General features: G+C 40.3%; 1 protein-coding gene across 3 annotated transcripts in view; it reads left to right on the forward strand.

Annotated features, from left to right (window-relative positions):
- The window catches only part of PIP5K1B (phosphatidylinositol-4-phosphate 5-kinase type 1 beta), a 305,964-nt gene that overhangs the window by 231,093 nt on the left and 48,492 nt on the right, over positions 1–26,379 (forward strand). For all 3 annotated transcript variants that reach the window (XM_055294401.2, XM_063609935.1, XM_063609936.1), the window contains one exon: positions 4,113–4,257. In XM_055294401.2, coding sequence (XP_055150376.1) covers positions 4,113–4,257 — 145 coding nt within the window. The remainder of the gene's footprint in view (positions 1–4,112; positions 4,258–26,379) is intronic.

Genomic DNA, 26,379 nt, shown 5'->3' on the forward strand with positions numbered 1-26,379 from the left:
AGAAGTTAAGACCTCTTCTAGGGGTTTTCTTTTCCTCAGAGTCTTTAAGATGTGGTATTATTTCTATTCCTTCTTCAGCAGCACTTATCCATATGTGCTATGTTTGGTTTCTTTCTTTCTCATCTTCCCATAAACCAACTTTTACCTGGAGTTAGTGATTTCAGCAAGAGAGTTACAGAGGTGCCCTTGATCCTCTCTGAAGTGATGTCTCCAGTTCCTAGCAGACATTCACCCCCTTCTCCTAAGCTCACCTGCACTGGCATCTCCCCCACTATACTACCTGATTTTCTGATAGCACATGCAAAACTGCAGGTGTCTGTAGTCTGGGAAATAGGATAAACTTATTTTAAAATTATATTAGTTTATTGATTTGCGTATGTTGAACCAACCAGCCTTGCATCCCAGGGATGAAGCCGACTTGATCGTGGTGGATAAGCTTTTTGATGTGCCGCTGGATTCGGTTTGCCAGTATTTCATTGAGGATTTTGGCATCGATGTTCATCAGAGATATTGGCCTGAAATTTTCTTTGTTTGCTGTGTCTCTGCCAGATTTTGGTATCAGGATGATGCTGGCGTCATAAAATGAGTTAGGGAGGATTCCCTCTTTTTTATTGTTTGGAATAGTTTCAGAAGAAATGGTATCAGCTCTTCTTTGTACCTCTGGTAGAATTCAGCCGTGAATCTGTCTGGTGCTGGACTTTTTCTGGTTGGTAGCCTATTAATTACTGCCTCAATTTCAGAACTTGTTGATTTATTCAGGGATTTGACTTCTTCCTGGTTTAGACTTGGGAGGATGTATGTGTCCAGGAATTTATCCATTCCTTCTAGATTTTCTAGTGTATTCGCAAAGAAATGTTCGTAGTATTCTCTGATGGTAGTTTGTATTTCTGTGGGATCAGTGGTGATATCCCCTATATCATTTTTTATTGCATCTATTTGATTCTTCTCTCTTTTCTTCTTTATTAGTCTGGCTAGAGGTCTATATATTTTGTTGATCTTTTCAAAAAACCAGCTCCTGGATGCATTGATTTTTTTGAAGAGTTTTTTGTGTATCTATCTCCTTCAGTTCTGCTCTGATCTTAGTTATTTCTTGTCTTCTGCTAGATTTTGAATTTGTTTGCTGTTGCTTCTCTAGTTCTTGTAATTTTGATGTTATGGTGTCAATTTCAGGTCTTTCCTGCTTTCTCTTGTGGGCATTTAGTGCTATAAATTTCCCTCTACACACTGCTTTACATGTGTCCCAGAGATTCTGGTACGTTGTCTTCATTCTCATGGTTTCAAAGAACATCTTTATTTCTGCCTTCATTTCGTTATTTACCCAGTAGTCATTCAGGAGCAGGTGGTTCAGTTTCCATGTAGTTGTGCAGTTTTGAGTGAGTTTCTTAATCCTGAGTTCTAATTTGATTGCACTGTAGTCTGAGAGACTGTTACGATTTCCAGTCTTTTGCATTTTCTGAGGAGTGTTTTACTTCCAGTTATGTGATCAATTTTAGAATAAGTGCAGTGAGGTGCTGAGAAGAATGTATATTCTGTTGATTTGGGGTGGAGAGTTCTGTAGCTGTCTATTAGGTCTGCTTGGTCCAGAGCTGAGTTCAAGTCCTGAATATCCTTGTTAATTTTCTGTCTCATTGATCTGTCTATTATTGACAGTGGGGTGCTAAAGTCTCCTGCTATTATTGTGTGGGAGTCTAAGTCTCTTTGTAGGTCTCTCAGAACTTGCTTTATGAATCTGGGTGCTCCTGTATTGGGTGCATATATATTTAGGATAGTTCGCTCTTCTTGCTGCATTGATCCCTTTACCACTATGTAATGGCCTTCTTTGTCTCTTTTGATCTTTGTTGGTTTAAAGTCTATTTTATCAGAGATTAGGATTGCAACTCCTGCTTTTTTTTTTTTTCTCCATTTTCTTGGCAAATATTCCTCCATCCCTTTATTTTGAGCCTATGTGAGTTTTTGCACGTGAGATGGGTCTCCTGAATACAGCACATTGATGGGTCTTGACTCTATTCAATTTGCCAATCTGTGTCTTTTAATTGGGGCATTTAGCCCATTTATATTTAAGGTTAATATTGTTTTGTGTGAATTTCATCCTGTCATTATGATGCCAGCTGGTTGTTTTGAGCTCGGCTGAGTTCTTATCAGGAAGTGCTGAAGACGAATCCTCTTCCAAGCTCATTCATGTTGTCGGCAGAATTCAGCTCCTTGTAGCTGTTGGGCGGAGATCCCTGCTTCTTTGCTGTCTGACAGCCAGGAGCCATGTTTAGCCCTGGGGTCCATCCACATTCCCTACCATGCTGCCCCTCTGTCTTCAAACACAGAATGTCCTGCAAGTCAGCCCCAACACTTTGTCTCTCTGACTTCTTGTCTCTGACGTCTAGACCCAGATTTAAAGGGCTCGTACAATTAGGTGAGGCTCCCCTGGATAATCTTCCCTTTGACTAACTCAATGTTAGCCAACTCAGGGTAACCTGAGTTACATCTGTAAAATCCCTGTTGCTAGGTCACATCACATAGCCACAGGAATAACAGCTCATCATGTTTGCAGGCCTCACAACAAAAGGAGAATTTACAAGAGTGTGGGTCATTACGGGTCATCTTAGAGTTCTACCTACCACACTGGCTTTAGAAAAAAACTGAAAGATATGGGAGCATGAGGAAACACTTCTCCCTCAAAGAGCTGCTCCTCGTGGGTTGAGGGGTCACCCTCCCAATGATGTGTGACCTGAGATTGAGTCACTGGACAGATGTGTTTTGCTCTGTCACTCAGGTCATGTCTACTTTGTGAAGTACAGCTGGTATGCCCAAAACCTAGGTCGAAGACCAGCTCCATCTACCTTATGAGGAGTGGCCATTCATTGGAATCTGATATCAGGTTATTTTTGACAGCCAGTTTTCAATGTTATGGAGAGTTTTCGTGTTTTTCTTTCCATTTAATGAGAAGTTGGGATCGAGAATATTGAAGATTGCAAGCCAGGTGTCACATTAAAGTTGAAGCCTTTCTAATTTTTGAAGGTTGAGCACTTTGGTTATTAATGGTTTTATATGATGATCATCTTTTATCCATCGCTACAATTTTCTATTTTGACTTGAATTGGAGGCAGAGCTCCACCACCCCAGTGTGTCGTCTGATTTCCCAGACCAGAGTCCAGCCTTTCCCGTGCTTGCCTGGCTTCCCCTCCATGTTGCTTCCTACCCCACCATCTATACCCATCACATCCAAAATCCAAAACCTAACACTCCTACAAGAATCCCTACTAGGGTCGGTTTATATTTACACACTAAAAATCTCTAATTTTGAATTTGTTGTGCCTATAAAGGAATATCAGGAACACCTTAAAGTTATAATTGTATTTATTAGCATCTATTTTAGGTCAGTCTGGGAGAGTGATGGAAAGAATCCACATAGACTCCAGAGAGATGGGCAGGGGTTACTGCTCAGCCTTGAACATTCCTCTTTCCTCACAAGGGTGGGCTCTTGCATAAGTAATTTCAGGGGTCCCTAAGTTTTAAAGAATAAATGAGTGTTTTCTCATTTTTAAAAAGGGCAGCTTTGCGTTAAAATATGTCAGTAAGTGTCCTGGATAATGTTTAAAAGTATTTATGGGCTCAGATGGGGTTAAGGTAGAGCTGACTGTTAGTCTGTTGAAGTATTTGTTTCCCGGCTCTTAAAAAGCCTGGATTCTTAGATCCAACCTGAGAATCACAGCTATTTGCATATCACAGGGAGGGCAAAAAGGTTCACTGTCTGTTTATACACTTGCCAGTCATCCTTTTAATCTCTGTCAAATTATCTGCTTAAACTCCTAAGAGTTTTTTTATGCCATCTTTTTGAAATAGTAAATCACTTTATTAGGTTTTTAAAAGAACATTCATAACGTCATTTCCATGAGCCATTTTGTAAATTAATGCAATTTCCTTTCTGTTTAACCTGTTTGCAAGAAGCTATTTTACATTTCTGCTGTAATTCAGAAAAAAAAAGTGCAGTTAATTCATAATTGAATTTGCAGCCTGATAGGTAAAATGAATGCTTTTGACTCCTTTCGATTATTATAGATACTAAAGCTTCATTTATTCTTGAGATTCGTGAATGTGTGTGTTGCTTTCGTTTCCAGCCCTGGGATCCCGACACAGGCCAGACCTGGTGCCTAGCACTCCATCACTGTTTGAAGCTGCTTCCTTAGCGACCACGATTTCATCTTCTTCCTTATACGTCAATGAGCACTATCCACACGACAGGCCTACACTCTATTCAAACAGGTAATACTTAGTGCAGTCAAATAACCCATCAGGCTGTTACCACGTAACATCAGGGCTGAACCAGTATCTCTGAATGAGGACACGTCTCTAACAACCAGGATGTGCCTGTCATCTGCCTCGTGAGTCGGAGAGAGAACATGCTTGATTTTTACTGTGGCAAAAGAACACTGGAGGGAAAACCCTCATGATTTTTCTTTACAGTTGATCATTATGTCATGTAGAAATTATATACTTGGCTAAATGGAAGAAGACAAATCTTTCATCATTTTTAGTAAATTTTTTAGGAATAGGTTTCTTCATAGTGAGCACTCTTAGTTAATATTACACAGGTAGCTGCGAAGATATTGTAATATTCTCCTTTGGTATGTGTGATCTTAGTGACCATGGTAAACAGAATAATGTGTCCACATCCTAATTCCTGTAACCTGTGAATATGTTACCTTATATGGCAAAAGGGACTTTACAAATGGGATTAAATTAAAGATCCTGAAATGGGATGAGTATCCTGAATTATCCAGATAGGCCCAATATAATCACAGGGTGCTTGTAAGGGGCAGACAGAAGAAGAAGGGTGAGAGTCAGAGAAGGAGACACAACATGAGAAGCAGAGGTCAGGATACCCCATTTGCCCTGATATGATTATTATTCATTGCATGCCTGTAATCAAAATATCTCATGTAACCTATAAGATTTTTGGAAATTGTATGCTCTCTAGCAACTTTGTGTGAATTTTTATATAAGCACCATTTTATAAGTTCTATAAAGTGTTATAAAAATAGAAACAAATTTTAAAAAATAAGTAAAATAACAATTATCTGTTAAATGTTAGGCTAGTTCTTATTGAAACCTAGCTCTCAAGAATCAAGATCAGATTTATGCAGGTGAAGAATTCCTTACGCCTTAAGTCATTTTCCATCTCCAGGCTAGCAGTTTGGTTGATTTCCAGGAAGAGGAGTCATTAAGGTGGATTTATTTTTAATATATGGATATCCATAGAGCCTAGCTTAGTCTTTTGGCAAGTTCAAGTTTGCTAGTCGGACCTGCTATAGTAATTCTTTTTTGTTGCTGTTTCCTCCTCTCTTAGCTAGATAAAAGATTAGGTAGGCAGCAGGTTAGGCGGCCAGTCTAGGTCCAGAAAAGTAGAACAAGTGGGTAGCAAGGTGAGCCGCAAATCTTAGCTGGGCCTGAGTTTGCATTGTTCTGCTCTAAGGGCCAACAAATAAGGCTCTATTAAAAATTATTTAACTCATCTAAACTATACAAAGTTATTTGATTTGGTCAGTTTCCTTGGATTGGAGAAATTTAAAATGACTTAAATTAATGTATAATACTTAATATTATTGTCAAATGTTTGAATCTGGTATGTAAATTAGTCAAGCAACAGCCTTCCTGTCTGTTTGGTGCAGCTGAACACATGGGTCTATATAAAGTTCTTTTGCTCTCAAATATAAATAGCAGCTCAAAAGATAGCTGGAAGGTTGCAGGAAGTTCTTAGCAAGGTCAAAAACCATTCTCATGTGAAGCCATGGTGATTTCTTACAGTTTGCTGTCGTGATAGTTATTGGGGCATATAATCGGATGTGCTCTTAAATCATTTAGTGAGATTTTCAGCCAACAGTAAAGGGGTTTTGTTTTGTTTTGTGTTTTGGTAGCAGTGGTGGTGGTGGGGTAGGTAAGTATCCAGTCTCTTGACCAGGGGTATTAGACTCAGAGTATTCATAAGGTTTTCCCGGGGCCTGGCAGGGCCTCCTCCTGACTCCCAATCGTTCCTGGCCATCCTGGAAGCTCCACCTCCGCATGCTCCCAGAGCTGTGCCGTCATTCTTGATACTTTTATTTACGGCGATACTGACTAGCATATAGGTTTGGAGGGGGAAAATAAAAAGTTAGTTATCTGTGATATTTTTCCTTTCTTTTAAATATTTATTTAAAACAAGTGCATTGTTGTAATCTTCTTTGGCGCTGTATCTCCAAAATGCAATTTGATATCTTGTATTTCACTATCAATCAAGGTTCACTTGCAAGAACAGGAAACCACTTCATCTTAACCAGAAAGGAATTTAATCTAGGAAACCGGGTGCCTACAAAGTCTGTGGAAAGGCAGTGGGCGTGGGCTCCAGGCTGGCACCAGGAAATCCATCCTGGAACACGCCACCAAACTGGGCCACCAGCAGCACTATAGCAGGAACCACAGTCAAGTTGGTGCCTGCCAATGAGATGCAACCCAGACAAAAGCATTTCAGTGAGCCTAGAATGTTTTTTCAATGAGCCACTCTTTAAAGACCAAACAACTTCGCTAAAATACCCAGATTCTTTTGCAATATCAGTGTCTTCGTCACCATATAATTTTGGTTCTGTTTCCTCCTGGCATTTATCAGCTGGAGGGGAAAACCTTGGACCCCCCACGTGACCACCCTCTTCCTCATTCATCTGTGCTGTCACCTGCCTGCTCCTGTAGGTGTGTCTGCTTTTAGCCTTGATGTGCACAAGAAGCTGATAGAAGGGCCTGGGGTCTTAATCACGGACTTAGGGAAATCATAAGGAAAAGAGGCATGAAGATGCTAAAAAACCTTAAAGACAACAGTTTGAGAACTCCCAGGAGTCAATATCCCTATCAGGGCCCAACCCTCATTATTCAACTGGCAAACTTCACCAGCAAACCAAAAAAAAAAAAAAAAAAAATTGTCATATTTTTGTTTCTATCATTTTTTCCTTTAGAGCCCACCTAGTCCTATGTGGAAATAAATAGACACTACTCTAAATCTCATCTGGCCAACTGAATTTCAAAACCTAATCCAGAGAGCCTGGAAAGAAAATGTATTGAAAAGAAAGAAAAAAAAAAAAAAGAAAAAGAAAATAGGTTGAATATTGATGTTATGATTTACATGTGAGATTTTTCTCTTTATGAATCATTTTTCTGTTCAGGCAAAGTGGTCTGTTTTCCGATTTTGACATTATGTTTTACGTATCTGTGCTAAAATAAGCTGCAAATACTTCAACTAGCAGTTGTCATTCTGTCAGTCTTTTTAGAATCCTTAAGTTGGCAAGGTATTGATTAGTGCCTGGATGCCTCCACACCTAAATTATGTACTGCAGTGGGAAACTGCTGTCTCTTAGAATTATTCCTTTTTTTAAAGGATTATTCTTTGTCACTTCAAAACCTCTAATAGCAACCCATTCTTTTTTTAATGTACTCTAAAAATTGGCTAGGAAGGAAAGAAAAAAAATAGTATCATCTTAAAAGTATGTATCTAACCTACTGATTGGGAGTACATATTTTCAAGTTGCACTGTGCAGTCTTGTGTTAGAGCACGCAGATCATAGGAATAAAGAGAAACTGTCATGGGCATTGCTTCCTAGTCAACTAGCAACATTTAAGTTCTGAATTTTTGATACTTGCATTTTTCTTTGCTAGTAAGAAGTCTGTTCTTTTAAAAAGAGGTATAAATTGAGCACTAAGAAATATAGAGGCAAATGTGTTTTACCTCAAAGTTAAGAGCAATTTCATTTAATGTTGTAGAAATAGGTTACACTTATGAATATTTTCATGATTTCCTGCGTAGCTGGTAGCAAAGCCAAAGCTCTGGTTATGCATAAGGAATTGAAAGTCACAGTTCATTCCAGTGCACCTATGGTTTCCCCATCAAGGATGTCTTACCAGTGTCACCACTCTATCCAGTCTCAGGTTTGCTTAGTGGCTATTTCTAACAGTTGGGCTCACCCTGCAGACATTTGCAGTATTGTGAGAAGGGCAAAAATGTCAGAGAAAAAGCCACTGGTCATTTGCACATAGAGGGAAAATTGGCAAAGGCTCCCTAAATAATGAGTCCAACATTCTGGATCTCAGAGGCTAATCCAGCAGATCTAACAGTCTTGTGCCCTCTTCTTCCTGCCATTACAGTGTCATAAACCTAGAACAGGGGCGGAAACACTCTAACCAGAAGCCCTTCCCCACAAATTGCTTACCACTAAGGTTTACAGACATGCAAGTAGAGCCATCCCAAAGGTTAGAGATCTTTCTTTAGATTTGTCTAAAATATCAGAAAATGGAAATGCAGAAACCTTCCATGACATATCCGAGCGTGTTAGTAGGACTTCAGATGAACACAGGTCTCTAGGGTCTAAGCCTCTTGTCTTTTCCACTGTACCACTCCTGTATCATGGCCTTCTCAAACATATAAGGTTGGTTGGTTGGTTTTTTTCCTAACCTGAGTTCTGGTCCTGTCTTTAAGACTTTTTTTTTCTTTGCTGCTTAATAACTAAAATATTTCTAGCAGGCAAAGTGGTGGGCTTATGTTTCGGTTTTTGGGTTTTGGTTTTGGGGTTTTAGTTTTTTGGGTTTTTTTGAGAGAGTCTCGCTCTGTGGCCCAGGCTGGAGTCCAGTGGCGCCATCTCGGCTCACTGCAACCCCCACCTCCAGGGTACAAGCGATTCCCCTGCCTCAGCCTCCTGAGTATTTGGGATTACAGGCACCTGTCACCACGCCTGGCTAATTATTGTATTTTTAGTAGAGGCGGGGTTTCACCATGTTGGCCAGGCTGGTCTCGAACTCCTGACCTCAAGTGATCCACCCCCCCCCTGCCGCCCGCCACCTCAGCCTCCCAAATTGCTAGGATTACAGGTGTGAGCCACCGTGCCCAGCCAATGGGCTTATGTTAATGTCCACCTATAGTATTTGTTCTACCAGCTTTGGTGAATTTTGCTTATTAAAAACAGCATTGCAAGGGCAACTTGTCTGTCATAATATTAATCCTACTTCAAACCACCAATAATAATCTAATACAACAGCAGCTAATTATTGGACCTTATTAGGGGACATGTTAAGCCCTTTATAGATATCAAGTGATTTAATTCTCACAGCAATTCTGTAAAGTTATTGTATTTACGGTCTCCATCTTACACATGAGGAAATTGATGCTTAGCAACATGAGGTAACTTTCTCAAGGCCACATGGCTAAAAAGTGGAGGCATGACTTCCAGCTACAACAATGATATAGAATGTACAGTTTCAGATAATAAGTTTTAGATGATGCTTTTAATGGAAATTTGGTGACATCCATACAAGTTCTCTTCATCTTTTTGCCTTTTCTTTTTCCATGGGATTTTGAGTGAGGATTTTCATCTTCAAAGATGTTAGAGACAGAATGTTCAAACACTTTAAAAGTTTAATATTAATTTAAATTTATAAGAAACCTAAAATAGCTATTTCCTCAAGTTATTTCCAACTCTCCAGGTGGACTCCAAATCACTACGTAATCATCGAGAAAAGACTTTTATTAGATATGTTCCTGCTGGGTTTAGAAAATCCTGTATCTTCTGTTGATACAGCAAGGTCAGCAGGAATCTTTAATATTTACAAAATGAAAGGAGAACAGCTAGTTGCAAAAACTTCCTAGTGATTCCATTCCCCTAACCCTAATCTCAAGGGAAAGACAGCACAACTGTGTTACCTACTGTGAACTTCGCAGCTACCTGCCATACCTAGACACCAGTCTAGGGCTACACAGCCCCTCATAGGATGATGCACTCGTTGATGCTAAGCATTGAAGATGACCTCTCCAGACTCTTTGTTCTTTTATGGTTTTTTTTTTTTTTTTTTTTTTTTTGAGACAGAGTCTCTGTCACCCAGGCTGGAGTACAGTGGCACGATCTCAGTTCACTGCAACCTCCGCCTCCCGGGTTCAAGCGATTCTCCTACCTCAGCCTCCCGAGTAGCTGGGACTACAGGTGCGTGCCACCACGCCCAGCTAATTTTTTTTTAGTAGAGACAGGGTTTGGGGTTTCAACGTGTTAGCCAGGATGGTCTCAATCTCCTGACCTCTTGATCTGCCCGCCTCAGCCTCCAAAAGTGCTGGGATTACAGGCATGAGCCACCATGCCCAGCCTGTCTTTTATGTTTCTTAATCTGCTGACTCCGCCTTGCAAACAGGCCTTCCTACCCCCACCACCTCAGATGGTGGTGGGTAAAGATGCTCATGCGTCTTGCTAAATCATCCCTTAGGACATTAGCTCTCAAACTACCACTTCTAGTGATCTAACATTGGGCAAATTACTTGCTCTTCATGTGCCTCAGTTTCCTCATTTGTAAAGTGCGAATTAGTATACTGCTGCCCCCAAAGAGTTGTTATAAAGATTAAATGAAATAACAATTAGAAAGCATTTATACCTTCTGGCACATAGTAAGCCCCATAAAACATTTGTTGAAATAAAATAACCAAGTGATTTGAGACACTAACACCTTGCAGCTGCCGCATAAGTCTCACTGTAAGGGGCATGATGTTTTTAGCAAAAAGCCATCACGGAGTGCTTTGTTAGAGTCCTTTCAGGAAACAGAAAGCACACTTAGAATTTCAAAGGGAATTGGTTACAGAGTGTGGGGAGGCTGGAAGACTGAAGGGGGAAATTGCAGAAACTCAGGTAAATAACTGCAGGAGGCAGCTCCCACCATGAGCTCTGCCACCATACCTGCTGCCACCTTGGAGAAGGGACAGTGGCAGAGGATGCTACCTGAAGAGCTGGGATAGTGCAAGAACATAGCCACCTCCAGGGACACTGCCCCGAAATGGAAGAAAGATAAATGAGAGCAGAAAGCCAGCAGCTTCTGTCCTCCTGCCACCTTCTCATCCAACTCCTGCAATGCCTTGACTGACAGGACCTGGTCAAGGGGCCTATGGGATATCGTTTGCAACTCTGGGCCCCAGCATTGCAAAGTAGAGTTGAGATAGGATAAAAACAACCACAACACATGGAGCAAAAGCTAGACAGACACAGGATCTTTTTTAAAAGAGAGAGAGGAAAAGGTCAAAGCTTTACAAAGTTAGTGTGAGTGCAATAACAGGAATCAATTCAGACTTTTATAGAAGTGATCATGGAACCAATTATCATGCTAGTATAATAGTACTGTGTAAAGTAGCCATAAATTTTTCAATGATCTGTGCAATTAGAGACTCCAGTATTCTGACAGTCTGTCTGACAATCAATAACGCATTCCCGGGTACTGTGCTGGTTGTAAATATTAGAAATGTCTTAACTAATTCCAGACACATGGGATAGATCTTTAGCTTGAGAATTCCTCAAAGAGGCTTGTAAGCTTGAGGAACCCAGGTGAGACTCCCTCTGATAAGGCAGCTGACACAGTTTGGGAGCAGATAGCCATCACCCATGCCCTTAAAAAACACTTCTGCTTTATTACCAATACATCATTTGTGAACCCACCACCCCTGCAACATCTTATCTGAATCTTACTTAGGCTGGAGCAAACACAGAATGAGGGGAAAATGTGGTCACATTCTTTCATTCTTAGTAAAAAGAAGGATTTAGTCACCTTTTCCCAAGTGTCAAGAAACGAAGTCATCAAGCAAATGATACCACATATTTAGAGAAGCAAAAACCTTCGTTATTCTTCAGTCTCTTGAAAGAAGAATATTCCATTTTAAAAATTAGAACCATTATAGGCATGCCAGCATTACCAGTGAACCTGAGTGGTGTCACATCTCTCTGCAGTTGTGGCTGAGGCACATGCTGAAAAAATTGGAACCTGGCTGGGAGTGATGGCTCATGCCTCTGATCCCAGTGCTTTGGGAGGTGAGGCAGGAAGATCTCTTGAGCCCAGGAGTTCGAGACCAACCTGGGCAGCTTAGCAAGACCTCATTTCTACCAAAACAACAACAACAAAAAACACAGCTGAGCATGGTGGCACGTGCCTGTAGTCCCAGCTACTTGGGAGGCTAAGATGGGAGGATTGCTTGAATCCAGGAGTTCCAGGCTTCAGTGAGCTATGATCATGCCACTGCACTCCAGCCTGGGCAACAGAGCGAGACCCTGCCTCCAAAAAAAAAAAAAAAAGGAACCTGCAGAAGTTTTATAATATGCCTGTTAGTTTAGTTTTTCCTCCCCACCCCCAGAAAAAAAAAAAAAAGTAGAAGAAAAAACATGGATTTACATCACATTAGTCTGCACCTGGATTTTGCCAGATGTCTTTTTTCCTTTTTGACAAATTATAGAATTACTTCTGAAGTGATTAGCTTTTCAAATGATCCCTCATATATTTCTGCCAGGGCAGGAAATTGAAGTGAATTTTTCAGATATCTGACATTATATGAAGGATAATTTAGGATTCAGCATTAATTCAAAGAACATTCACATTTTTTGAGGAATTCGTGTGTGATACTATTTCTAGGTGCTTTTTGTGTGTTACTAAGATTTTTAAATTGATTTAGTTTATGGATAAATCATATTGCCAAAAAAAGTGGGAAAATTGTTGGCCAATTTTTGAATATTTTAACTGACCAAAAAAATGACTTCTTTATCCATTCTTTGCCTCTTAATTCTGGAACTAAAACACCACATCTTTATTTCCCTTGACTTAAAACACTGGTGCCATGTCTCTGGAAGAATGGTTTGCTGGTAGTAGATGTGCCTCTGTAGACACTCTTCAATTCTCTGCCCTCCTTCATGGAGCCTCTAGAGCAATGCTTCTCAGTGTGACTAGCTCCGACATTGGGGTACCTACATCTAGAAATGGAGCCCTGAAGTCTGCATTTTGGCAAGCTCCTTAAGAAATTCTACCCACACTAGGATATAAAAGTTCTTTAGAAATAAACTCTTCTCCCCTCTCTGTTGTTTCCGAGTAGTGAAACAGCACCTGTCTATTGGTTCAGCTGAGACACAGCTGGACTCTTTCAAGAAATTAAAAGGACATAACATGTAATGCCAGAAATATAAAACCATAGCAAAGTGAATATGTTTTCAGATTCTAGTAAGGAGAACAGGACCTCAGTTCCTTTCTCATACCTCAGACATGCCTGGACAGGCTCTAAGCAAAAGCGACTTTTTGCCTTAAAGGTGTTAAAAGAAAAAGTTCAGCTGAATTAAATTTAAAGGAGTTTACTTGAGCAGTGAACAATATGTGGATTGGGCAGCCCCCAGAGTCATATAGCAGATTCAGGGAGACTCCAGCACCGACACGTGGTGGAAGAAGATTTATGGACGGCAAAAGGAAAGTGACGTGCAGGAAACCAAAGTGAGGCACAGAAACTACTGGCTTGGTCAGAGCTCGGCGTTTGCCTTATTGGAACATGGTCCGAACAGTTGGCTACGTTTGATTGGCCAAGACTCAGTGGTTGGCACAAACGTAAACTATGGTTGGTTTACACCTCTGCTTGTTGTAGTTATTGATGTACAGAAAAACCTTTAGGCCAAACTTAAATATGTAAGGAGGCAGCTTTAGGCTAAACTTCATTTATCAAAGATATTTTAGGTTAGAAACACCTCTGGGAAATGCTTCAGCCAGCCCCACACCTGCTTCCCAGTGTGGTTCCTCTGACCTGAAGCCAACATACATTTCTGCCCAGCAGCTATTCGTGACCTCCCTGAGTCTACAGAGATCGTTGGTTCTGTAGTCAAGCAGGGTAACTCTTTTTCAGATTCCTTGGCCTCCACTGACTCCCCCTCTTTGCTTAAAGGTTTGGTCCTTCTGAGCCCTGAGAGTCCCCCTCCACCCTGACCTTTTCACTCTGCTGTTTGGTTTGTCCATGTGACAGTTGCACTCTTGGGTGAAGCTGGCCTTATGCAAATTTCATCTCACCCTAGAGAGCCCCTGGCCAGCAGCCTCACACAGGGCAGCACCCTTCCCAGGAGCTTGTCCACACCCATTCAGCAGCCTTCCCTGCCATGGCCTCTCTTCGAGACGTTTCCCTTTGGCCCAACCACTGTATTTCCGTTTGCCTTCTGAGCCTAGCTCTTGTGTTGTGTACAAAGTAGTGTTCCCTGTGTGGGCCTGGGATCTGTAACAGGTGAACTTCCAGGTTCATATTACCAGTTCTGGCCATGTCTCCTCCACCCAGAGGCCCTCTAGTTGGGGGGTCTGCAAGAATCCCAAGATTCATTTTTGTTTCTCTGATATACTTCAAATATACAGGAAGAGTAACAAACAATTTCTTCCAAAGCAAGTAGAAAGTTGGTCCTGATGTCCTCTGTTTAATCCTTCTGTTATCTGTGGAGTCATCACCACAGTAGTGAGCCTTATCTCCTGTAATTTAAATGACTTGTTGATTTGGGAGGGAAGGAATTTCACTGGGGAAGTCCACTAACGTAAACCTGCTGCTGAGGACTCATTCATGTCACAGCACCAAGCTGGCCCAGCCTCCCCACAGACAGACCAAACACCTCTACCACAACCTGTCTTTGCATTTAGTTCATGATAGTTATGGGTGCAGGAGAATTAGGTAAGTGTAACAAGGGAACTAGGAGACAATGTTAAACTCTCCATTCAGAATAATATTAATCTAAAATGGAATCATTTAATAACCTGTTTTCAAAGATAAAATAATAAAGGTGAAATATATAATGATGTAATGGAGCTCATTATTTTTCCAGCCAGTCCTATTAAAAATTAGTGTGTGGAAGGTCACAAATAACTTAAAAATGACCAGATTTGTTTCCAAAACGAAGGATTTGGCTAAAATGCAAATTTCATCCTGAAGGCTGCATGGGGAAAAAAAATAATGGTAGGGTTTCTCTGTCTTTTCTTTCATTGCTTCTCATCACACTGGAAGAATGGTTCTGACTAAGCACTTTGTCTGGGAAAAGATTTTTTGTCCTTTATTTATATGTGAGTGCATTTCGGTTGGTGTCCTCCTAATTCCAGCCACCCTCACCTACTGCCTTCTGTGTGGTCACTGAGTTGTGACAGGAGAGAGGCCAGGTATTCCAAGGCCAGGTCAAAGCTCATTTGGGGAACCGGTCGTGCCTTTGCCTTTTCCCTGTCCACCCTCCTGCCTTTCCAACCTAAGTAGCAAAACTCATCCTGAAAGAATCACAGAGCTTTGGAGATGAGAAGGCCCTTTGGCCATCATGTCATCCAGCCTTTTTATTTATTAAAAAATGTACTGATTGATTTTAAAATTTATAAATTATTTTTGTAACAAAATTCTATGCCCAGAGTTTAACAAATAGTCGTGTAACATGTGTTAAGAAAAAGGGCAAACCGTAGTCCACCTCTCCCTACGTCTCCATGTGCAATCACCTTCAACTCTTTGAGCTGATTCCTTTGGCAATTAATTTGGTTTTTCTAAATAACATGCTTATATTGTTATTGCTTGATCTATTGGGTATAGGCATTAGCTAATAACTGCCCACTATAGAAGACGAAGATTTAGCTGTCTTTTCTCCACCCCACACATATCACGTATGTGTACTGTTCCCACCGCCTCCTCCTACACCCTTCCAGTTTCCCTGTATAGTTACATCTTGACTGTAGTCCGATCGATATTGAGTGTTTTATTATGGCTGTGTGAATAGTGTCATATACTATGTTTCAGTTTCCTTTCCTGTGTGACTTTTTGTTTTTATTGTAATAAATAACTGCCTTGTTCTTCGGTTTGCTTAGTTTTTGTGTATTTTTCCCTAATGGAACCCTAAGCTTTCCACCAGTGTCTTCATAGCTTCTCAAACCATTTAAGTGCATGAGGTTCTGTTCCTTTTATTGTCTTGCAGAAGTTTCCGCCAGACACTTCTGACCAGCCTGGAGTGAACTGGTTGCCCTCTAGGACCTAATGTACAAATGTTACACCGGGGCCTCTCTGCTCCATCATTCTGGGGATTCTAGTCACCTCTTGTCTGTATCAGTTCCGTTGTTTGTCGTCTCCTACATCTTCCTCTTTGCTTCTTCCTCTTTCTTGGTTTACTCCCTCATTTTGGTGGAACACATTTTCCAGAAGAAAATCCTCCAGTATGAAAAATATTCATTGCAGGCAAAATATTTGAGATCTTGCATGTCTTAAGTCTTTATTCTAACCCTAACACTTGATTGATAGATTAACTGGCATAGAATTCTAGATTGCAAATATTTTGGGTTTTTTTTTTTCAACATGGTGAAGGCTTGGCTCCATTGTCTTCTAGTTTCCAATTACCATTGAGAAATCCAGTGCTGTTCTGATTCCTGATCCTCTGTAAATCGCTTGCTTTCTTTGCCTGCCTGCCTGCCTGCCTTCCTTCCTTCCTTCCTTCCTTTCTTTTCTTTCTTTCTATTATTATTATTATTGCAGAAACCTGTAAACTCTTTGATTTTCTCCCAGTGTCTCAGTATTTCATGATGCTAGGCCTTGGTGCAGGTCTATTTTCAGCCAGCATGCTAAGCACTCAGGGGACCTTTTCAACTTGCAAACTCATGTTTTGAGTTTGGGGAAATTTTCTTAACTATTTTCTTATTTCCTCCTTTCTATTTTCTTTTTCCTTTTTGTAATTCCTTTTATGCATGTAGGATATCCTGGGTTTGTCTTCCAATTTTCTCTACTTTTCTGTCTTCAGTCCCATCTATTTATGTTTCTGTCCTAGTTTCTGAGAGATTTCCTCAACTTCATGTCCTAATCCTTCCACTGAGTTTTTAATTTCCGTTACCAAGTTTTATAAGAATTCTTTTTTTGTTCACTGAGATTTTATTTTTTAGCAATCTTTCCTTTTTTCATGATTGTAATTTCTCTTTTTTCCTGAAGATGTTAGGATTATGTTTTTTGTTTTGCTCTGAGTTTTGTTTCTTCTCCCTTTTTAGTCTGTTTTCATCCAGGCTGCCTTTTTCTCTTTGTTTTAGTTTACATGTTCTATACTGGAGGTTTCCTTCAGATTTTTGGAAATCTTCATTTGTCTGCTCAACTAAGGTTTGAGTGGGAGACTGAAAAGCTGATTAGAGGCCAGGTGTGGTGGTTCACACCTATAATCCCAGCATATTTGGAGGCCGAGGTAGGAGGACTGCTGGAGCCCAGGAGTTCGAGACCAGCCTGGGCAATACTAGTGAGACCCCATCCCTACAAAAAAAATTAAAATTAGCCAAGTGCCGTGACACACCTGTAGTCCCAGCTACTCAGAGGCTCAGATGGGAGGATGGCTTGAGCCTGGGTGGTTGAGGCTGCAGTGAGCTGTTATTGCACCACTGTACTCCGGCCTGGGCAACAGAGCAAGACTCTAGTCTTAAAAAAATAAAAAAAAATCCCTGACTGGAAACTTAAGCACCTGAGCAGAGCTTGTTGACCAGCAAGCTATTGAGCTGGTCAGACTCCCTACAGGAGATGCTTCCAGTTTCTTGCTTGGAGGAGAAAGGCCTGGCTGTCAGCCTTCTGGGACATCTAGCAGGAATAGGTATCTTAGCATCTAGTATATACATATTCACTTCCTCTCTTTCTTTTACCTCAGTTGCTTCTGGTGTCCCTGGGTCCACATATCCTGTTCTGTGTCTTCCACAGGGGGAAAAAAAATCAAATCCTCCGGTCTTATGTTGGAATGGGGAAAGGTTTTGCCTGGCTATATATTTCTTTGCTTTTCCCAGTGGTAGCTCAGGATTTTCCTCTCGAGTTTGCTAAATTGATTACTACCTGTTCATATGCCTTTCAGACTCCTAAATTTTGTCTCTCTTAGCTTCTTCCAATCTTCTCCCCTCTTTATAGGTTTATGTCCTTTTTTAACCCTTTATTGTAGTTGTAGAGGGTTGAGTATGTCAGCAAAATTAGATGGGATGTGTTTCATCTGCCTCTGCTTCTTCGTCTACAGATCAAGAGAGGCCCAGAAAACTGCTCAGCAAAGATTCTAAGGTTTGCAGCATAACTTAATAGCAAAAGTGGAGCTAAGACCTACAATTCCTGACTCCTTGTTCAGGGCAGCCTCTTTCAAAATAGACAAAATCATTAATAATGAGTTAATCCATAATCAGTATGTTTCTGATTGGGTGTGGACAAGTTGAAAAGGCTATTTTTCAAAGAGTTCTTTGTGTCTTAGCTTTGATTGGTATCTTATCATGAGACAGTAAATCAGGAAATGAGGACTTCTCAATGCCAACATGCCCCATAGACAAGCCCCGCGTGAGAGAGGACTAGTGAAAAATGTTGATACGACAGCAGTGGCTGTGCCGTTATACTGCTCCAGGTAACTGGAGTTGCACCAGATCTCCTCTACATGTGGAACAAGCAGGGTTGCAGTCAAATACCCAAATTTCACTGTCTCTTGCCCCATCTGCTGGGGGGCAGGTCCACGGTCAAGTGCTGTCCAAGTATATCTGTAAGTCTCCAGAGGTGTCTCCTTGGTGCTCACAAACAAGTCCAAACAAGATGCTAGAAAGGATGGAAAAGATGGAAAATCTTTGCCCTTGAGAGACTATAATATTTGTATAAATAGTCACAATAGAAAGCAAATGGTATTCAATGAAAAATCTACACAAAGTGAGTTAGGCAGACAGAGTTAGGAAAAATGACTTGCCTGGAGCTATGTATGATGCCTGCAGTAAAGGAAGAGTGCTACAGGGTGGAAACTGCACATCCCTGATCATATTGTTCATTGTCCTTGGCATAAGTGCTCAGAAACTGTTTCATAATTATCCACGTGCAACATTTGAGATGCCCATGCTTGGCTGAACCAAGAAGGGATTCCAAAAGTGACAATGTCGCTTCATAAAGGGTTTAATTCCAGGAAGATGTACATTGATCACTTTTATTTGTGTTTGTAACAATAATTAGTACATCTGACTTTTCAAATGCAAACAGATGTGTTGAAGTCATCAGCCCAGGCACTGTGAGAGACAGCAGAGCTCCCCAGTTTGCCCTTGTCATTTGTCCCGTGTGTCATTGTGGTTAAGACAGATTTAAAATTCATTTCCTGGCCTCCCGTGACATAGAAACAGTTCTTAATAAACAAGGGGCTCCCACATAAAGCCCTCTCAGTGTGATCTCTGGAAAAGTGGGGAACTGGATATTTTTGTTTAAGAATACACAGCTCTCAGATGTAACCAGACCATGGCACTTCTTTGCCAAAACAGGAAGGTGGGTCACCTGAGAGCTGGCCTCGGGTTAAAATAATTACGTGAGTTCTGGAGAGTGGTGAGAGCTTCATATTTTTATAGCACTTTTATAGTAATGTTTATGTAGTATTTTGCTGTATCCATATGGAAGATATTTTGTATCCAATGAGTTATGTCTACCACTAATTCATGCACATTCTTTTTACATTTTTGTTTATAATAATCCTGAGAACTATGTCTTTGATGTGTACTTTATGCAATGTAGTCAGCCAAGAGCTTTACAGCTCTTTTTTTATATTATTTTATTAATTTTATTATTTTATTTAATGCACCCATCAACCCTCTATGGTAAGCACTGGTGGAGCTGACAAAAAGGACTTGCTTAGAAACATTAACGTCAGGCTCATAGAAAAATCAATTATTGCCAAGGGCATTGTGTACCCAAACCTAAGACCATATAAAAAACATTATAACGACCCATAAGATAAACTTCTAGATAAAATGAAACTCTTTTCACTAAAATCTATAATTCTTCAACCATTATAAATGTACCCTCAAATGCATCGTTTGAAACATTCTTACAGGCCGGGCAAGGTGGCTCACGCCTGTAATCCCAGCACTTTGGGAGGCTGAGGCAGGAGGATCGCTTGAGCCCAGGAGTTCAAGACCAGTCTAGTCAACATGGCAAAACCCCACCTCTAGAAAAATACAAAAATTGGCTGGGCATGGTGGCACATGCCTGTAGTCCCAGCTACTCAGGAGGCTGAGGCAGGAGAATCGCTTGAACCCAGGAGGCAGAGGTTGCATGAACCAAAATCGTGCCACTGCACTCCAGCCTGGGCAACTGAGTGAGACTCTGTCTCAGAAAAAAAAAAGAAAGAAAAATCTCTATGTTTGGATCTCATGAAATGTGCCTGCAGTTAATCAGGAAGTGGCCCCATTACTGACAAGAAAGAACACGAGTTAAATAGCAAATAGTTCTGTCAGTAGAATCATATGATGTGATTTGGGCTAAGATCAGTATTTTTTGCATATTCATATGTTGCTAGAGAATGTATGATATCTTATAAATCTCGTCACTTTCCATTGACAAGCAGCATTGAGTCCAAGTTTTACTTAGAAGTGCATTCAACCAAATAACAGGTAAGCATGGCTTAAATTAGAACTTTTCAACGTGTATGGTGAGGCCCATTGATGAGCCACAAAGAGATGTGCAGAGATATGTATCCCCTCAGGCTTCAAGGTAGGGAGGAGTCCTGGGGCAGCTGAAGCCCCCAGCATAGTTCACCTCAGGTGCCAGCAGTCTCCTCTGTGTTCCCCAGAGGGCAGAACAAATATTACCACCCACTGTGAATGTCATGACACAAAAAAGATGGAGAAGCACTGGCTTGAGATAGAATAAAGGATATTTGTCATTTACTTAAAGTCCAGGTGTATGTAGTCTAGGGTGGGTACAGCTGCACAGTGACACTCTTATGTATCCAGGCTCTTTCCATCTTTCTGCTCTGCCATGCTTCACTCTGGTTTTTGCTTTTCTTGTTTGTGGCCTCATAGTTACAAGATGGCTGCCATAGCTTCAGACATCACATCCTCTCTCCAGGGACTTCTGCAGGAAGGAAATAAAAAAAGCAAAAAAAAAAAAAAAAAAAAAAAAAAAGGTGGGGAGGGAGAAATTCCTCATTGCAAGGCTTTTTTTTTTTTTTTTTTTTTGAGACGGAGTCTCAGTCTGTCGCCCAGGCTGGAGTGCAGTGGTGCAATCTTGGCTCACTGCAAGCTCCGCCTCCCGGGTTCACACCATTCTCCTGCCTCAGCCTCTCCGAGTAGCTGGGACTACAGGTACCCGCCACCGCGCCCGGCTAATTTTTTTGTATTTTTAGTAGAGACGGGGTTTCACCGTGGTCTCGATCTCCTGACCTCGTGATCCGCCCGCCTCAGCCTCCCAAAGTGCTGGGATTACAAGCGTGAGCCACCGCGCCCGGTCTGCAAGGCTTTTTATGGGGGAGGTTGCCCAGTTGTGCCCCCAGCAGCATCCTCTTAGCAGCTCATGGCCAGAAGTGGATTGCATGTCTACCTCTAGCTGCAAAGGAGGCTGGGAAGAGGCCTACCTCCCCTGAGACTACTTCAGAGGAGAGAAAGATATCTTTTCTTCACCCATCACTAGGTTCATGCCTATAACCCTTATAACAGAAGACATATTAACAAGAGAAAGGCATACAAATGTATTTAATGTTTTATACGACAGAGGAGCTTTCAGAAATGAAGACCCAAAAAAACAGGCAAGAATGTGTAGTTTTATGCTAGAGTTGATGAAGAAGTGGAAAGTATGATTGGCTGAAGGGGGTATTATCTAATGGCAAAAGATTGGGTGAAACTTAGCAAGGCTTCTTTGTTCAGATTGGTCACCATGTCCCTGTGTCTTCAGAGATAAGTATATTTCCTTCCTTCAGTTATAGGGAGGGCACCTCTCAAGTGGGGTCTTACGGCCTACTACAGAGGCAGGCCAGAGGATTCTTAATTGTCTTGGAGTTGGTCTTATTTTCATCTGTAGTAGAGTGTTGTATTCAGGGGACCTTTTCAATGTGCGTACTCACCCTGCTTCCGGGAAGAAGGGTGAGAGAAGGTCAGAGAGTGACCTTCGTAGGTTTATTACCTGTTTTCTTTTTTTTTTTTAGACAAGGTCTGGCTCTGTTGCCCAGGCTGGAGTGCAGTGGTGCAATCTCAGCTCACTGCATCCTCTGCCTCCTGGCTCAAGCGATTCTCCCACCTCAGCCTCCTGAGTAGCTGGGACTACAGGCATGCACCACCATGCCCGGCTAATTTTTGTATTTTTTGTAGAGACTGGATCTCACCATGTTGTCCAGGCTGGTCTTGAACTCATGAATTCAAGCGATCCACCCACCTTGGCCTCCCAAATTGCTGGGATTACAGGCATGAGCCCTCACAACTGGCCAAGGAGCTGTTTCCTCAAATGCTAAGTTGCCGTATAATGGATAGAATATCCTGAATCCCATCACTACAGATCTGCACCTACTACCTAAACTCAGAACCTGGGGTTCTGTTAGCAGAGACGGGACACGGCAAAGTGATTGTGCCAAACACAGACTGTAAGGAAAAAGCCAGAATGATTTTTTTTAATGAAACATATTTTCTGCTTCTTAAGTAATTGTTTAGACTCTTTAAAATACCACCCACCAGATCATTTACCCCTCAAACTAAAAGCCTATTCTGGAAATGGATTTGAAACAGAGCATCCTACAGACAAGAGAACGGTTTGTGCAAATCTTAGAGAAATTTTTCTCAGTATTCGTTTTTATTGAGACATCCAAGCAACATTCATGATTTTGTAGCTCTAAGTTATAAACTAGATATAATTTTTTGCTTTTTTTCTCCTATTCAATCGCATTCTTAGACGTTAATATTTTTAATTATTTTTTAAATTAGATGGGCTCTGTGGAATGTGGCGTGAGATGCCTCAAGAATCAGGCCACAGTGTTGGAAAGTTATCATAATGCAAACGTCTCACACCACAAATTTTAAAAGGTTAACTTTTTTTGGTTCAAGTAGTATTAACCTTGGATATTTAGAAGGATTTTTTTTCACATTTCCTCAGAATTGGTGACAGAGAAAAGTATTTCTATGGTGTTGCAAATATTATGTCAGAAATGTATGGCACTGAGAGGAGAAAGTAAGTGTAATCGTCACCTTTGATCAATTTATAAGTTTTAGAAAGTTGGTTCATAGTACTCCCAACATTGACTTATAGGAAAGAAAGAATAAGAAAGAAAGAAACCACCATTCAGGATCTTTCTGTGATAACTTGAAAAATCGTAGATTTGAATGACAGAAATAATCGTGAACCAAGTTCCAGTCTATAATGAGGAATAAACTTTTTCTGCTTTGTGAATTCATTTTCTGATTATGAAAATTGTATAGGAACTTTATGATAGAGGAAATTTGGAAAAGACAGTAGTTATTCTTAATTCCACTACCTTAATACAATCATTAATGCCTCTGTAAACCCCATCAGACATTTTCAGATGTGTGTCTGTCATTCATTGCATGATCGTAATCATAGTGTGATTGCCATTTTACATTATACATATTTCTGTGGAATGAAATACTATATTCTCTTCATATTTCTCTTCATATTTTTCTAGGTTTTATTTTTATGAAAGTCAAATAGTTCTTCCAGGACTATTATTGAAACTGCCAACCCCGTTCCATTCCCCAGCCCTATTTCTTCCTCACCAAAGGCAATCACCTTTTTCATCTGATTTTTTTAGTTATTTCTCTAAACAAAATACTTGAGTTGCTATTTCCAGTTTTTTTATTCTCACTTTGGAAGAGGATGATATAGCTCCCTTTTATCACCCCACCTTCACACTAACCCTTCTCATCCTCTCTATTCTCCAAGTAGAGTTGCATCATAATTTCTATTAGATTGTAATTTACCTTATGTCATAAACACATTCACAACTGTGCCCTGTTGTAAAGTTTCATTATATTTCCTTATACTTTTCCCCAAAATGATATTCCATTCTGTTTTGTTTCTTTAGTTGTCTACATATTAATAATTGAATCTCAAACTCTTTAAAATGTCTAATTGGTTCAGACGCGTCGGGTATTTCAGCAGAGTTACTCAACTGAATAATCTCTCCCCAGAGTCTTCTGACCTTGTCTAGTCTGCTAAGTTTGGTGCACAGATGTTATCCTGGGAACTTCTTTCACCTTTGTTCTGGGAATTCACTGTGTAAAGTTGGCTCCACTGCTTCACAGTGTTTATATTTTCCTCTTCTTGGTTTAGTCCTGTGTTTCTGGAGAGCACATCCCCCAGTATCTTTTTGAGAAAAGGACTCATGGAAAGTTAGTTTTTTGAGATCTTGCATGTCTGAAAATGTCTTTATGCTAACGTCACTCATAAGTAATAGTTTAGCAGAGTATAGAATTTTATTTCAGAAGTGGTTTTCAAATGCATTATTCCGTTATCTTCAGGCTCCCTAAGTTGCTGTTCAGAAGTTCAGATTTATCCGTTTCCTGGTCATCTGCATGTTGTCTATTTTCTCCCCATCTCTGAAAGTTTAAAGATGTCTTTTTCTTAATTGTCTTGGAGTTGGTCTTATTTTCATCTGTAGTAGAGTGTTGTATTCAGGGGACCTTTTCAATGTGCGTACTCAAGTCTTTCAGGTCTAGAAAATTTTCTTTTTTCCTTTTTGGTCTTTTTTTCTTAGGTCTAGGAAATTTTCTTGATGATTTCATTGCCTCTGTTTTTTCATTTCTCTGTGTATCTCCTCATTTGAATATTGAAGCCACTAGACTAGTCTTCTACGTTTCTGTTGTTTTTTTCTCTGTCTCCCATCTGTTTGTCTTTTTACTCTATTAATTTGTGGGATTTCCTCAAATTTTCATACAGCCCTCTAATTCAATCAATTCTACTGTTGCATTTTTACTTTCCAGGACCTCTTCTTGTCCTGATAATGTCTTCCTTTAGTATCCCGTTCTTTTATTTCATAGTTGCTGTAACTTATCTGAGGATGTAAATAATAGTTGGGATATAAGGGTTTTTTGGCATTTTCTAACCCCTGCATAATCTTAGGTTATTCTAGTTAGCTTTTTTCGATATTTTCGATCCCTTTTACAATAGTAGCTTTTCTCAGATTTCTTGTAATCGTTGGTTGTCTGTTCATACGTAAAAGTGTGTCACCACAAATCTATCAAGACAGAAAGTAAGTTAGCAGTTACGTAGTGCTGGGGATTTTGGGGAAATGGAATATTATTAATGAACACAAATTTCTTCTCCGGGTGATGAAAATATTCTAAAATTGGTTATGGTGATAGTTGCACAACTCCGAATATACCAAAAGCCATTGAATTATATACTTTAAAGCAACTAATTATATGGTATACGTATGATATATCAACAAAACTATTTCAAACAAGAAGTGGGGCACTAACAAAATGATTAAAAGTTCACGGTACGTGGCTGGGGCTTGTCATCTGTGTGTTTCACTGTAGGGCAATTTGGCTGGCTGTGTAGTTGGGGAAACCTGGTGTTTGTCTTTCTTCTTGGGTTGATTAGATCCCCAGAAAAGGCTCTACCAATCTTTCCAGCCTGGAGGATAAAGGCTGGCTGTCAGTTTGATGGAAGCCGAGTTGGGGAACAGACCGTCTCTGAATCTGGCAGGCTAGTACCTCCTTATCTCCTTATTTTCAGTTGGTCCCTTATCCTTGTGCTGTGACTAATGATCCCCAATCTAGAGACCCTCTGTTCCACCCACTCCAGAGAATAAACCTCCATTCTTAAAATAGGGTTGAGAAAAGGCAGTTGCATGTTGGTAGAAGTTTTGGGAGATGATTTACCTGCTGCTTAACCAGACTTTCAACCACAGATAATTAACTTAGCTGCGTCCTCTTACCCCGACACATGCTATTTCATGGATTCCTGGTGCTTCTAATCCTTCAGCCTTTTGAGAGTTTTGTGAATAAGGTGTGTTCTAGGCTTTTCTCTCATTTTTATGAGTTTTTAGAAAAGAAGCAAAGTGGGAAGCATGTGTTCACACCATTTTTACCTGAACAGAAATACATATTTTGCTCTCTCCAATTATTCAAGGTCATTACAGTATGTGCTATCAAGATCATTTTTTTTAATTTAAAATACTGATTTGGGAAAAAATGATATCAAATAAACATTTCCTTGTACACAGAATACTCCTGTTTTGTGTAAAATCAAAAGATTTGAGTACATTTATCCCCTACTAAAAGCAGAAATATTATTTTTCATATGCAAGTAGAAAAATCAGTCCTCTCTGAATTCAGAGAACTGGTTAAATGCATTCAAAATCACAAGACTTATGATTAGCTGTTTTAAGATGAATAGGTAAAGTAAGCTTCTGGCCAAGTCATGAAGCATTTCTTTCCCTTTGCAAATGATTTAAAGTCCTCAAATTCTGACTGCCTTATAAAGAACAGATAGGTTTTATTGTTGTTACTTGCTGTAGAAAAATTAGAGGTTTACTAATTGCTTTACCTACTCTTCTCACGTGGTTCTTTGATTTTAAGGGAGTCATTCAGTCCATGTAGACTGAATTTGGAACTCAGAGGATTAAAATTATGGGCAGGGGGACAGTGGCCAAGCTTACTATTCTTTATAATACTTGATCTTGCAGCTGACTTAATTCCTGTTTTTATTTCTGGTCCCTAGAGCTGCACTGATATTCATTTCATATTTCGTAGAGGTTTATCAGGTAAATAAGAGAGAGAACCATTCATAGTTAACAGCACAATTGTCATATATATTGACAACTTCAAGGCAATTCTAAATTGTCTCCTTCTCCAGTGAAAACA

This window comes from Symphalangus syndactylus, chromosome 9, assembly GCF_028878055.3.
Source record: "Symphalangus syndactylus isolate Jambi chromosome 9, NHGRI_mSymSyn1-v2.1_pri, whole genome shotgun sequence".
Lineage (NCBI taxonomy): Eukaryota > Metazoa > Chordata > Mammalia > Primates > Hylobatidae > Symphalangus > Symphalangus syndactylus.